At 40.9% G+C, this 13848-nt stretch overlaps 1 protein-coding gene across 3 annotated transcripts in view; it reads left to right on the top strand.

Annotated features, from left to right (window-relative positions):
- Positions 1-13848, top strand: part of LOC146060135 (putative ATP-dependent RNA helicase DDX60) — a 215099-nt gene that overhangs the window by 110017 nt on the left and 91234 nt on the right. For all 3 annotated transcript variants that reach the window (XM_083173076.1, XM_083173067.1, XM_083173058.1), the window contains 5 exons: positions 2764-2897; positions 3751-3860; positions 5247-5351; positions 8727-8855; positions 9413-9537. In XM_083173076.1, the coding sequence (XP_083029202.1) occupies positions 2764-2897; positions 3751-3860; positions 5247-5351; positions 8727-8855; positions 9413-9537 (603 nt within the window). The remainder of the gene's footprint in view (positions 1-2763; positions 2898-3750; positions 3861-5246; positions 5352-8726; positions 8856-9412; positions 9538-13848) is intronic.

The following is a 13848-nucleotide window of genomic DNA, read 5'->3' as shown; positions in this document are numbered from 1 at the left end:
TAAGTGCAATAACCACTTAAACCTTGACAAAGGGGTGAATGATACCCTGAAAAACCCTTGGAGTGCCACTGTCTGTTCCTTCCTACGAGACTATATATATATATATATATATATATATATATATATAAATGAATAAAATAGAGCGCCACACATCTGAAAGAATGTATAAAGAATTATTTGACATTTATTAGCTAAAATTAATTAAAAATAAAAATAAACATAAAACCAACATGCACAGTATGTATTTAATAATTTCAATAATAGTGCAACAGGGCAACTCCTCTGGGAGAATACAGGGAGATAAAAATAATTTGATATAACCAGCTCTAGAGTGGTATATCCCTGCAGGATTTAATTTAGTAGGAAAAGCTTTTTTTGAGTGAATCAACGGATAGTATTCCCTGTACAAATCAGGGTAGATGACATGAAGTAATTGAAAGTGGTGCAGTATTAAATCCACTATTAAATAGTGGTAGGGATATCCGCAGTCATTGGGAAAAAGTTCCAACCCTTATGTTAAATTGTAACAGTACCTCTTTATGTATATATCTCGAAATCCCTGCAGTAGCCTAGGAGGATGTCCCGAGTGTGGGCTCGCGCTACAACCCGCTCGGCGATCAGCTGTATTTAGCGAGCCAATGATGTTTGTGCGGCCGGGAGCAAGCCTCACTGATCTGTGATGATTGAACAGGTACTCCATATGCGGCTTCCAAGAATAAGCAGGTGGTGAGCTTGTCAGCGATGAACGACTGAGTGCAATAGGTGACGATTGTTTAGATGCGATCTCTAAGGGTGGCAGATGATCCCGGCAGGTGAGAGCAAGGTTGTATATGCCCCAATTATATCCTTGATGCATTTCTCCGCTAAATACAAGTGGCGGTTCCTTCTGAAGAAGCCTCCACCTGTATTTAGTGGAGAAACGCGTCAAGGGTATAATAAAAGTGAAAAGTTTGTATTCTCTGACAAATGGCCAGTTGCACTAACAGCTCATCCATCATGGGCAACTCCACTGTGCTCGGCATGGCTGCTTCTGTCCTGGGAAGGGGGGGCCCAGACTGGAAATCGGTCCTGGGCCCCAAAATTCCTAGTGGCAGCCCTGAGCACCACCCAAATACTCCTAAATAAAAACTATAATTAACTAATTCCAAACATCCTTAAACAAATCTTTAATAAAAAGACTCTCATTGGTCAAATGAATATCATTTAAATGAAAAAGAAGAACACCTTGAAACCTTATGAGATGACACCAAATCACCATTCCAGCTCTAAAAAAAAAGAATACAGCTGACAGCAGAGATGACCTTTGGTTTTGCTTCATATGTGTTTGCATAGTCTATGTAAAGGACTAATAGACTGCGCAATAACATATTTATAGCTTTGGTTTCTATTCTGTATGGGTGAAAACTATTACTATCATAGGTTATTGATGTTAAGTGGAACCCCTTCTTTCCTGACAAAAATGTAAATTGAAAAATTAGTTATTCTAGGTATTCTAAAAGTTGTTTCCAGTTTTTACAACTAAGGACATTACATAATTTTTTATTGTTTTACATGCATGACGGACAACTATGACAGAATCAGCAACTTGCCATGTACTTGCCATGGTACAAATAGAATGGTACATAAATGGTACTTGTTTCCTAGCATGGCGCCCATCCATAACTTAAGGTATGCGATGGGACCCGATCAGACCCGACCGACCCGATTTTTGTGCTTTAAAGACGCTTCCCGTACAATTAAAAAATCGGTCGCATCGCATTCCATTATAATGGTATGCGATGCGACGCGACCGACCCGATTTTTACATTGGACCCAATGTAAAAATGGTCCCTGAGACCCGATTTTACATTGGACCCAATGTTAAATGACCCCCAGACTCGATTTTTAATTGTATACCCACCCTGATGGTTAATTATTATGTGAAATCCCCCCCCCCATTGTTAACGCAACGCCACGGTCAACGTCAACCCGAAGTGTGGCGAGCGCAGTGAGCCCGCGAGGGGCGGCGGTGTGCGTCCTCCAAACTTTCGGAAAATGGCTGCCCCCATACGAAAGACAGTTTTTTTAAACTGGTTTTCCTATGCGACGGCCATTTTCCGAAAGACACTTTTTTTCATAAGTGCATCGGTTTTCACAGTACTGCCGGGATCTGCAACGGGAGGTACCGGCTGCATGGAGGGGGGGAGGGGGGGGTTCTTAAACACATTGGGGGGGGGGGTGATGTTAACCCTAGGGGGGGATGTTAACCCGCGGGGGGGGGGGGGGGTGTCTGTTAACACGTGGGGGGGGGGGGGAGGTGATGTTAACCTTAGGGGGGGGCGATGTTAACCCTGAGGGTGGGGGGGTGGTGGTGATGTTAACCCCTAGGGGGGGGGGTCGCGCTGAAGACTGTACTGGCTTTGACCCTGTATTTGGAAAGTTTCCAAAAACGGGTCTGCCAGTGTAAAAAAAAAGGCACTTAAACGGTAATATACCGTTTAAGAGATGCGGTGTGAAAGGGGTTTTACCTGGCAGACCCGTTTTTGGAAACGTTTTCAAATACAGGGTCAAAGCCAGTTATGCGGTCTGAAAGCAGCATAATTCTACTACAATTTAACAAAGCGGTGTGCTGCGATCACAAGATTCCGATTATTCTATGGGCCTTATTCAGATCCAAACTAATTTTCCAAATTTTCCAAACAAATTTGTACTGAGCTCAGATCTGAATAAGGCCATTTACTTGTAACAAGTTTGAATTTGACCCAAAAAATGTTTTCACTTTAGGTGGCTAAAATCGGTAAAAGAATACTGGCAGCAAAATGATGACCAAGAAACCATTTGTATGTCAAACCCACCTCAGAAAGGAGGAAAGAAACATTCAAAAAAGACAGAAAAAAAGTGCTACAAAGTCCGACTAGGTAAAGTACCCCGAGGAAAATGATTAAAACGAACACTTGATTCACCATGTTTCTTTCCTTATTTCTGGTAAATGCGACAACTGAAAATGGGAAATGAAAACATGATTACTGTGCACTTAAAATACTAAAGAATATAAAGAATATTATACTGTACTGTATGTACCAAATGGGATGCGGTCATTTGGTCTACTGCATTATGGTAGAAAGTCATTAGGTCGAATCCATTAGGTCGACATGCTAAAAGGTCGACATGACTCTAGGTCGACATGGGAAAAGGTCGACATGATTCTAGGTCGAAAGGTCATTAGTTCGACAGGTCATTAGTTCGACAAGGTCATTAGTTCGACATTGTCTATGTCGACATTCACAAGGTCGACATGGAGTTTTTCACTGTTTTTTGAGCCAACATGTGCCGACAGGCGGTATTTCATGCCCTACCATCCACTAGGGCGTGGTGGGAGAATAAAATAGTGTGCCGAGCGTAGCGAGGCACCGTGCCCGACGCATAGCGAGCGCAGCGAGCGATGCGAGGGGATGCAGTGCACTTTAAACTGTGTCCATGTCGACTGTGTTGACATTCAGGTAAAAAAACAGTGAAAAACCCCATGTCGACCTTGTGAATGTCGACATAGACAATGTCGAACTAATGACCTTGTCGAACTAATGACCTGTCGAACTAATGACCTTTCGACCTAGAATCATGTCGACCTTTTCCCATGTCGACCTAGAATCATGTCGACCTTTTAGCATGTCGACCTAATGGATTCGACCTAATGACTTTCTACCATAATGCAATAGACCAAATGATCCCAACCCTACCAAATTGTGGTAAATATATATTTTCATTCTATAGTGCTACATGATAAGAGATACAATGACCTGGAAAAATATATTTGTTCTGTGCAAGATTCCAACATCAACTTTGAACATTTCCATCCATGTGCTGCCTTAACGGTACATCATGTAAGTATGGATAACGATTAACTGTATTGCAGTATATTTTGACTGTTAAAAAGAACAGAAAAAGCAGCGAATGAATCAATTAAAAAGGCATATTTAATAACATATAATAAAACATATAATACAAATAGCTGTTTTACTATATGTTTTATTATATGTTATTAAAAATACCTTTTTAATTGGTTTACTCGTTTAGACATAGATTTTTTCAAACTGGTTTTGCTATTACATTTCACCCTTTCAATCTAAAATTAATTTTGCATATATCACACCAATACGCACAAAGTCCTTATTCTTCCACATTACTTGTCCATTTAATTATTAATTCCAATAAAGTCTCACTGACATACAGGGGGAAATTTATTAATATGAAAAACCTAGTTTTTCGTATTAGTATTTTCCCTACGACTGCATACGACTGATTCAGCCGTATGCAAAGTCGTGTTCCGGAGGGGAATTTACAAAGCAGTCATATACGACTGCTTTGTAACACTCCGATGTTGTATTAATTCGTATTAGCTGGCCGTATATAAGGCCGCTAATAGGAATTAGTGTAGGCAGTCTGCACGGATCAGTCAGATCCGTGCAGGCTGCAGTGTGTAAAAATATAGAATTAAAAATAAATAAATAAAAAAAACGGTGTGGGGTCCCTCCCACAGCCGTAACCAGCACCAGGCTGAAAGAGCCGGGGCCGGTAATTAAAAATCAGGGAACCCGGCAAATTGGGGATTCCCGATTTTTAACAACCAGCTCCAGGTCCTGGGCTGGTTCCCAAAATACGAGGGACAAAATGACTAGGGGTCCCCCGTATTTAAAGAACCAGACCCCTTTATTGGGGGGGTCCCCACTCCCCCAGGGCCCCTGGCCAGGCTGACTGGTCAGTAGGGATGAATGTTTTGGCCGCGGGACCTTATATAATAAGTGTCCCCCGGCTGTGACATTACCCTGCTGGCTGGTTTGGCCTGGGGCTGGTTCTTAAAATACGGAGGACCCCTAGTCATTTTGTCCCCCGTATTTTGGGAACCAGTCCCGGACCTGGAGCCTGGAGCTGGTTGTTAAAAATTGGGGAACCCCTATTTGCCGGGTTCCCTGATTTTTAATTACCGGCGCCGACTCTTTCAGCCTGGTGCTGGTCCTGTCGTATCCTATCGATGGTGTAGACATTCGTATTTGTAAATACAAATACGAATGTGCCATCTTTAGGAATTCGAATTGCTGTATTTTCGGGATAGTAAATCCCGAAAATACAAATGTGTAAAAAATAGGTGTATTTCTGCCTACGAATACCCCCACAATAACAAAGTGTATTGCAAGAGTTCACCAAAGAAGGAGAATGTCTTTACTCTCAGATACTGTAAGCATTGACTATTTTTATTCAATATAAATTAGATAAAGAACTATGGCATACCGCAAGATCTTTCATTATCTCCAAGGGAAAGCCTACAGCTGTATGATAGCATGGTGTCAGCATGGCCAACATGGCCAAATGTAAAGGTAAGACTACAATCACATCCACTATAGCAACAGTTTTAATTATTTGAAATTGTACAGTATGGATGTAATAGTTCCAAAAGGGAACAATTCTGTATCATCTGTCTCTAACATATACTGTGTGTACAGTATAGATATATACAGTTGTGCTCATAAGTTTACATACCCTAGCAGAATTTGTGATTTTCTGGCCATCTGTCAGAGAATATGAATGATAACTCACAAACTTTTCTTTCACTCATGGTTAGTGATTGGGTAAAGCCATTTATTGTCAAACAACTGTGTTTATTCTTTTTAAATTATGATGACAACAGAAACTACCCAAATGATAAAAGTTTACATACCCCAGTTCTTAATAGTGTTTATTGCCCCCTTAAACATCAAAGACAGCTTGAAGTATTTTGTGGTAGTTGTGGATGAGGCTCTTTATTTTCTCAGATGGTAAAGCTGCCCATTCTTCTTGGCAAAAAGCATCCAGTTCCTGTAAATTCAGAGTGGCTCAATGATATTCAGATCAGAAGACTGAGTTGGCCACTCCAGAAACCTTCACTTTATTCTGCTGTAACCAATGACAGGATGACTTGGCCTTGTTTTTTTGGACAATTGTCATGTTGGAACATCCAAGTATGTCCTATATCCCTTTCCTGTTTTATACAGTTCAATTACCTTTTCCCGCAGAGCCTTTGACAATTCTTTTGCTTTCCCTGTGACTCAGAATCCACTGGATGAAAGATACAGGGATCTTTCAGGAGACCAGAAACTCACTGACCTTTTATATACACACACACACACACACACACACTAATAACAAGCAAACAGATCACAGGTGAGGAGGTGAGGATGGTTACCTTTAGTAGCCATTCAAACCCGATGGTGTCAACTTGTGCGCATGTTATCAGGCCAAAATCTACAGGGTATGTAAACTTTTGATCCGGGTCATTTGGGTAGTTTCTGTTGTCATTATGATTTTAAAAGAGTAAACACAGTTGTTTGACAATAAATGGCTTCACCCAACCACTAACCATGAGTGAAAGAAAAATGTATGAGTTATCATTCATATTCATAGAATCACAAATTATTCTAGGGTATGTAAACTTATGAGCACAACTGTATGTGGTAGCTTGCCGACGTTTCAGTCCATTAAAATACCTTTCTTAAGGCAGTAGCAATATCCAAATGCAATTTCCAAATGTGCAACACTATCAAACTTGAAAGAACGGGAAAGTTCCTGCTCCCCTTATTTATTTCTAAAAAGTTGCCAAGCTACTACCATTAGTCCTTGAACAAATCTGGATCCATTGGTACCTCGTTTGAACACTACGAGTCTGGTGACTGCTGTTTTCCTCTTGGGGAATTGATCTGTATCTACAGTATATAGTTGTGTAGGAATTGCCTGTATACACTATGGCCCTTACTCAGATCTGATCGCAGTACAAATTTGTTCTCAAAATGGGCAAAACCATGTGCACTGCAGGTGGACATAACGCGTTGGGTGCTGCCTCTGACCTCCTGCTATCAAGTTAATCTAATTCCTGCACCTTTTATTTGTCCTAGCTTGTTTTCTATTTTATACATATATATTTTACATATATAGTTATTGATATTTATTCACTGATACCTGCACCACTTTTTAGTAGAGACATTTTATACTCAAGATTGTTATGTAAACCTTGTTTTTATATTTACATTAAAAAAAATTACAAAATTTGTAGTGTAGTATATTTATCTTTATGGATGTTTAATGGAACTACTGGCCAGTACTTGTATATAATGATTGTATTATTAAATTCATTTATGCACTGTTTCCTGTACAGTCTATAGCAGAGCTGGCCAAAAAGTTGATCAAAAAGTGCAATCTACCGGTCGATCAAGTAGCTCCCACCGGTAGATAGCAATCAAGTGCTGTTATCTCCTTTGTATATACCTGCTGAATCCTCTGAGAGGTTCTCAGAGCCTTCAGCGTTCCCAGCGATGTTGGCGTGGGTGATGTCATGACGTTGCCTGCACCCAGCAACTGAGGAGCCTGCAGCAGGAAGATCATTCAGTGGCAGCAGTAGGGAGAACATAGGCAGCGGCAACAGAGGGTTGATCATAGGCAGCGGCAGCAACAGGAAGATCATAGGTGGTGGGAGCCACAGTGAGTGAAGTGTCAGCGGGAGGCTCAGGGCAGCGCCACACCAGTAACCTGGACCCAACTGGGGGGGTCCTGAAAACTGCAAAGTACAGTCAGATTTTTATGTGCCCTGCATGTGTGTGTGTGCGTGTTTCTATACAGTCCACAGGTTTTTTTTTTATATGTGCTGTTATGCGGTGGGAGGTGGTGTCTTCATAATTGCAAGTTCATCCCAGATTCTGCCTGTTATAGAGTGTGTGTGTGTGTGTGTGTGTGTGTGTGTGTGTATATATATATATATTTTTTTTTTGAGGGGACAGAAATCTCCATTGCAGGCAGCAACTGGGATGAACTTACACTTGTGAAGACACCTCCTCTCCCCTCCCACCGCATAACAGAATTCCGTGTGTCAGAATGTGAATTTCGGGCACATTCCATGTGTCAAAATGTGAATTTAGGGCACAGAGGTCAGTACTCTTTACCTGCCTGCCACTTTCTGCAATGGGAAAGGGCATGCATCGGGACCCAGGACACCCGTGTGCCCCTCCAACAGGCCTGGGTAAAGAATACCCCTTTTGGTGCCAGTAATACAGCATGGTTTTTCCCAGGTGTTTAGTTACTTTCTCTTTCTTACTTTATTTCAAAATCAGAATTAGGTCCTAAACTTTTCGGAAGGTAGAAGTCACATATAATATCCCTTGGACCCTTTTTAGCTTACTGGACTGCATGATGGTATAGGATACACTGTATGCAGTCCTATGTATCATATTGCGATTCCTGCTAAGGCTGACAGATTCAATAAATCTTAATGGCAACACTTGTGATCTCAGACTTCAATCCGATGTGCACGGAACTGCGAATCTGATCAGAATCGAATGTAAAAACACATGCAATTGACACGTTTTTCGTTCCTATCCGTCAAAACTGGGTGAAAAGGGCCCAAATCCCATTAGTGTGTGGGCACCTTTCAATCGGTCTAATAAAACATTAGCACTTATAATCAAGTAAGGATAAGTGGTGGCAGATGCTGGATGGACTAAGGACTTCTGCAGGACACACAAAATAAGGTTCTCTCCTGTTAAGGCTTAATACATCTGCCCCATTGACTGTTAAGCATTTCATCACATAAGACATTAAAATACAAGCTATTTAATGTGATTCAGTTTTCTTCTTTTTTAATATTCTATTTTAGTTATGTGACTTTATTTCATAAATATCTTTTATAGTATTCTAAACATGATGCATATTTTATATTTTAATTTTAGACGTTAGATCCTGAGGAGAATGTACATCTAAAGGACAAAATAATAATAAGAAAGAATGACACATTTAAATATGAAGATGAATTGAAGAAAGAATTTCTTGACTGGGTTCATAAAGGACATTTTAAAAAGGTAATTGTATCCACTGTACATAAATCAATATATTAATGTTTCATTGGCTCTTTTCATTGGCTATCTGCTTGTTAACTTCAAAATGAATGAATATATTTTTCTAGTATTACATAGACCGGACGTTGACTTATATTTATGACAAATACTAACCTTATCTACTCTATAAAATGTATAGTGATTATTGAGTGTCATAGCAGAATCTAACCATCCAAACTGTTACTAAGCTGCAAAAAGGGCTCATTCCTCTTACTCTTTGTAGCTGCCAAAATGGTTAATTTCCTACATAAATTGGCATCTGCACATAAGTTCATTTCAGGTCCTCCAGAGTCTTTCTGCCCCCTGCATTTGGGTCCCTTTACTGTTACATGGACTGCTATAATGTTATGTCACATCTTCATTTGGTACTGTATATGCAAATTTAAACTTTCTTTGTCGTAAATGATGATCACCATGAAAAATATTTTTTTCTCAGAACAGAATAAAAATATAAAATACTGTAAGCACAACTTTCCAAACCATTATTCAATTACATCTATGTTAAAATGTTTTTCCTCAAGGTTGGAAAAGTGCTTGAAGGTCTAAAAACAAATGAACCGTCTGAGGAGAAAAACTGTTACAAATACTTCCCTCTAATTGTGGAAAAACTAGAAAAAATCAACAAGTTGCCTGCACTAGTTTTTGTGTAAGTAAATGAAATGTATTACAAGACTATTAAATGTAAAAGTATTCAAATAAAAACATAAAGTTTATGCTGTTTTAAAAATGAACAGTATAAACTCACCATAAAGGCCCAAACACACAGGGTGATTTCTGACTAGATCGCTTAGAAATTAAGCATGTATCGCTCTGTGTGAATGGCCCTTGTCTAACTAGATCTTGACTGCATGCAGTATAAATCTAGTCAGATCACCATTGTTCTCAGCAGAAAAAACTGGCCAGCACAGATTGCTAATGCTTTCAACACATCAGACCAACTTTCATTCAACCATCCAACTAGTTGGTTGGATGGAATAAAAATCTGGTACTGGATGGGAGAAAATGTAATTTGTAATTCAATCATTTGCTCCGAAAATCTGGAAACGGACAAAACCTAACGCTCAGACAAAGTAATGTAGTTGTATCTGTTTGAATTAAATAATTTCACTGAAAGTTTTTTGCCATTTTCCTGGGTTTGTGAGCAAATTGCTCTTTATCATTTGCTCCTATCCAGTACCAGATTTTTATTCCATCCAACCAACTAGTTGGATGGTTGGATGAAAGTTGGTCTGATGTTTAGCATAAACATCCATTCACAGCCTTGCACGCAAGGGTGAAATCATTCGTTGGTCGACGACCATCGAATGATTTTGGAAGTGCTCGCAGATCTAAGTCAGCCTCTGCTGACCTTAGATCTGTGGTGCCCTTGTACGGGAAGAGGGCGGGCAGCTGATTGATTGTTCGCCTGCCACTCGTACACAGCATTGTGGACAGGAGTGTGGAGCAGTGGTGAGGGGTAATGCCCATGGGAACGCCCAGTGTTTCATGAGTGTTTCAATGAAAACACTCATGAAACACTGGGCGTTCCCATGGGCATTATCCCTCACCACTGCTCCACACTCCTGTCCACAATGCTGTGTACGAGCGACAGACGAACAATCAATTAGCCGTACCCGCTTGCACAAAGAGGCTACACATACGCATAAATGCTTATGCGCATGTGCAATCTCTAAACATTGCTCCCCTGTGTGTGAGTGTTAGGAAGGGTGTGTATGGAACCCTGTTGCGGAACTCTACTGTCCTGGTGGCCTCCTGCAGGCTAAGTTCACCCCAACCCCGGTGTTGCCAGGACTAATGGGTGACAAGCAGGGGAGGCTCCAGAGGGGGGGGGGGGGGGTGCAGCTCATTTCAAAATTCAAGTAGGGGAGGACACCAACTACCATTTCAAACTGACTCACTGGTGGTTCGTTAGCCTCCCCTATTTGAACTTTGAATTGTGCTGCAACCCCCCTCTGGAGCCGCAACTGGTGACAAGGCTGCTGCAGGAGGTAGAGAGCCGCAAGATGGTATAAACAGGCTTAGAGAACACATGCTTTCCAAATGCGGGTTAAACCCACCAATGCAACAATGCATATGATGTTACCTGGGATAAAATCCCAACGGACTGAACGTGTAACAATACAAAAGCTGACACAAAATACCTGGAGAATGACTATCAAATGCAACAATGCAGGAATATGACACCAGTAGAAGAATAATAAACAGATGCTGTCTGAGATAGTGACCCACAGACCTGAACAGTAGTAAGGCATGACAAGCTGATGGGCAGGCTGACAAGCAGGCAGGGACAAGCACCTGAAACCAGGAATGCACTGTCCGAGGCACCACCGTAGGAGGGCACACAGGATGCTATAACCAGCGCGGTTGAGACTGAGGAGCCGGGTTATATTCAAATTTCCAGCCTCCTGGCTCGTGACGTCAGACACTGCCACCGGCCACGACCCCCGCTGTCAATTAAGGAGAGGAAGATGGCTGCTGCCAGCTGCTGTCCCTGATCCTCCAGCAGGTCACCCGCCGACATCCCAACCAATGTTCCCTCTAAGTTTACGAAGGCTGTGTGCGGCAAAGGATATTGGCTGTGAAACTTTGGAATTAAATTTACATTTTTGTGCGTCACATAACGGTATTCAGGCCTAGTAAACTAAATGTTGCATTTTTTATAATTTCAACAATATATATATATATATATATATATATATATATATATCTCGATGTACAATAGTGTTATCTAAGCGCCCAATACCAATAAAATTCAATTCAATTCTGGATTTTCTTTACAATGATTTTTGAGGCTGGAAAAATATGATATTTAACAGTTGTCTGAAATCACTAGTGTAGCATATCTAACACATTTTATTTTGTCAAGAAAATTCATCAGGGGTAACAAAAAAAGATCTTTCTACAGATATTATGTAAGTTATAGTCTTCCTAGGTTTTATTGGTCCATAGTTTTATTGGGAATTTATGTTGGTATTATACAGTTGAGATATTAATTTAGGGAATTAATTCTTTATAGGGTAAAAACTTTTCGGTTTTTGTTCACCTGATTAGGCCAACCTTCATACAACAAGAAGATTCAGAGCTTCATGCTGGTAATGAGTAGATAAATTTGATATAGAAATAAGGGGGTGAATCCCTCTCAGGCCATTCTGTATACGTCCAACAGGAGGATGTCACTCGGATCTAAAGTTCTTAAACAATCACACTGAGACCGTCTCTAGTAGCCAATGTTTCAGGGAGTTACCCCATAAAAGGTCACCCATTCAATAATACAATAAAATATTATTATTAAAAATGTGATGAAAAATCACTTGTGTGTCCGATGTGTACATATATTCAAAATGAGACGTTGAATCCGTTCAGGGAAGTAGTCTTATTATGAACAAACCCCAACGAGTTTCATCAAAAATGACTTCATCAGGGGTGTAGCTATAGGTGATACAGCAAGAAAGAGGGGGCTATAAAATATAAATACAGTATAGGAATTATGATATAAAAATTATAATCAGTGAAAATAAATCATGTACATACTTAAAAAGTTCATAGAACAAAATCGGAACATCGACAAATATTATTTATAGTAAAAATACATAAAATCTGAAATGAACAATCCAGAAATAATATGAAAAGGGATTTTTCATCTACCAATTTGATCCAGAGGCATTAATAGTAGTACCAGGTTATAATGGACATAGGGAGGATTCCCTTTCTTAATATTAAAAACCACAATCACAGTGAGAGATCAGAACCTATTGGCAAGGATATAAACCCCCTTATTTTGGTTCAATACAGTCCATTACATATGGGACACAATATACAGTAATAAAAAAAGAAGTAATAAATAAAAGTTTCCACCTACCAGATCAATACCAGTAATGCAGAAATAACAGGACCAGATTCTAATGGTCATAAGGATCATTAGACCATACATTTTTAATAATAATATTTTATTGTATTGTTGAATGGGTGACCTTTTATGGGGTAACTCCCTGAAAAAAACAGTACTTATGTAATATCTGGGCGCCCGATTTTTTCATCGCATCACATCGCATCCAATATAGTGGCATACAATTCATGCGATGCGATTTTTCATTGTAAAGACCCGATTTTTAATTGTATAGTCACCCATGGGTGATTTCATACCCCCACTATCCAACTACAAATGGAGTTGATTTTATATAGTGTGGCGAGCGCAGCGAGCCACCGAGCCCGAAGCATGGCAAGCGCAGCAAGCCCCGCAAGGGGATGCAGAATACATGTAAAGTTATCCGCGTGCGCTCGCCACACTATATAAAATCAACTCCATGCATAGTTGGATAGTGGGGGTATGAAATCACCCATGGTTGACTATACAATTAAAAATCAAATCTTTACAATGAAAAATCTGAAAAATCGCATCGCATCGCATGCCTTATGTAGTGGCATGCAATGAAAAAATCGGGCGCCCAGATAATATATAAGTACCAAGAAAACTCCCTTCTTGTAGAAGCAATAATTACCATGTGAGATATATACCTATTAAAGCAGGATATACAGATGGAGCCGGCGTTGTCTTTGCAGGGGATGGAGGCAGAATCGCCAGCCACCATCCCCCGCCAGCCGCCATCCCCCGCCAGCCACCATCTGCTCTGCGAAAGCGGACGCGCGCGCATGAGATGTGCGCGCTTCCCCTTCCGACGGCGCTTCCCCTGGGTCCCCGCCGGCTTGAGGGCGGTCACCCGGGGTCCCCACCGCCTCCCCACACCCCTCCCTAACCCTGTCCGTCTCCCTGAAGCGAAGACGGACAGGTTCCCGTCGCCCCGCCGCCCGGAAACTGAGACGCGCGTGCGCGTGAGATGCACGCACATCTCAGTCACATGGAGCGCCGGGCTGCTGGCAGATCGCCAGTGGAGACAGTCTGGCGATTCGCCAGCAAGAGGGAGCCCGGCTCCATCTGTAAATATCCCCATTTAAACTT

Source organism: Crinia signifera, chromosome 1, assembly GCF_055691185.1.
Source record: "Crinia signifera chromosome 1, ASM5569118v1, whole genome shotgun sequence".
In the NCBI taxonomy this organism is placed as follows: Eukaryota; Metazoa; Chordata; class Amphibia; order Anura; family Myobatrachidae; genus Crinia; species Crinia signifera.
This window is presented reverse-complemented; position numbering and strand designations above follow the sequence as displayed.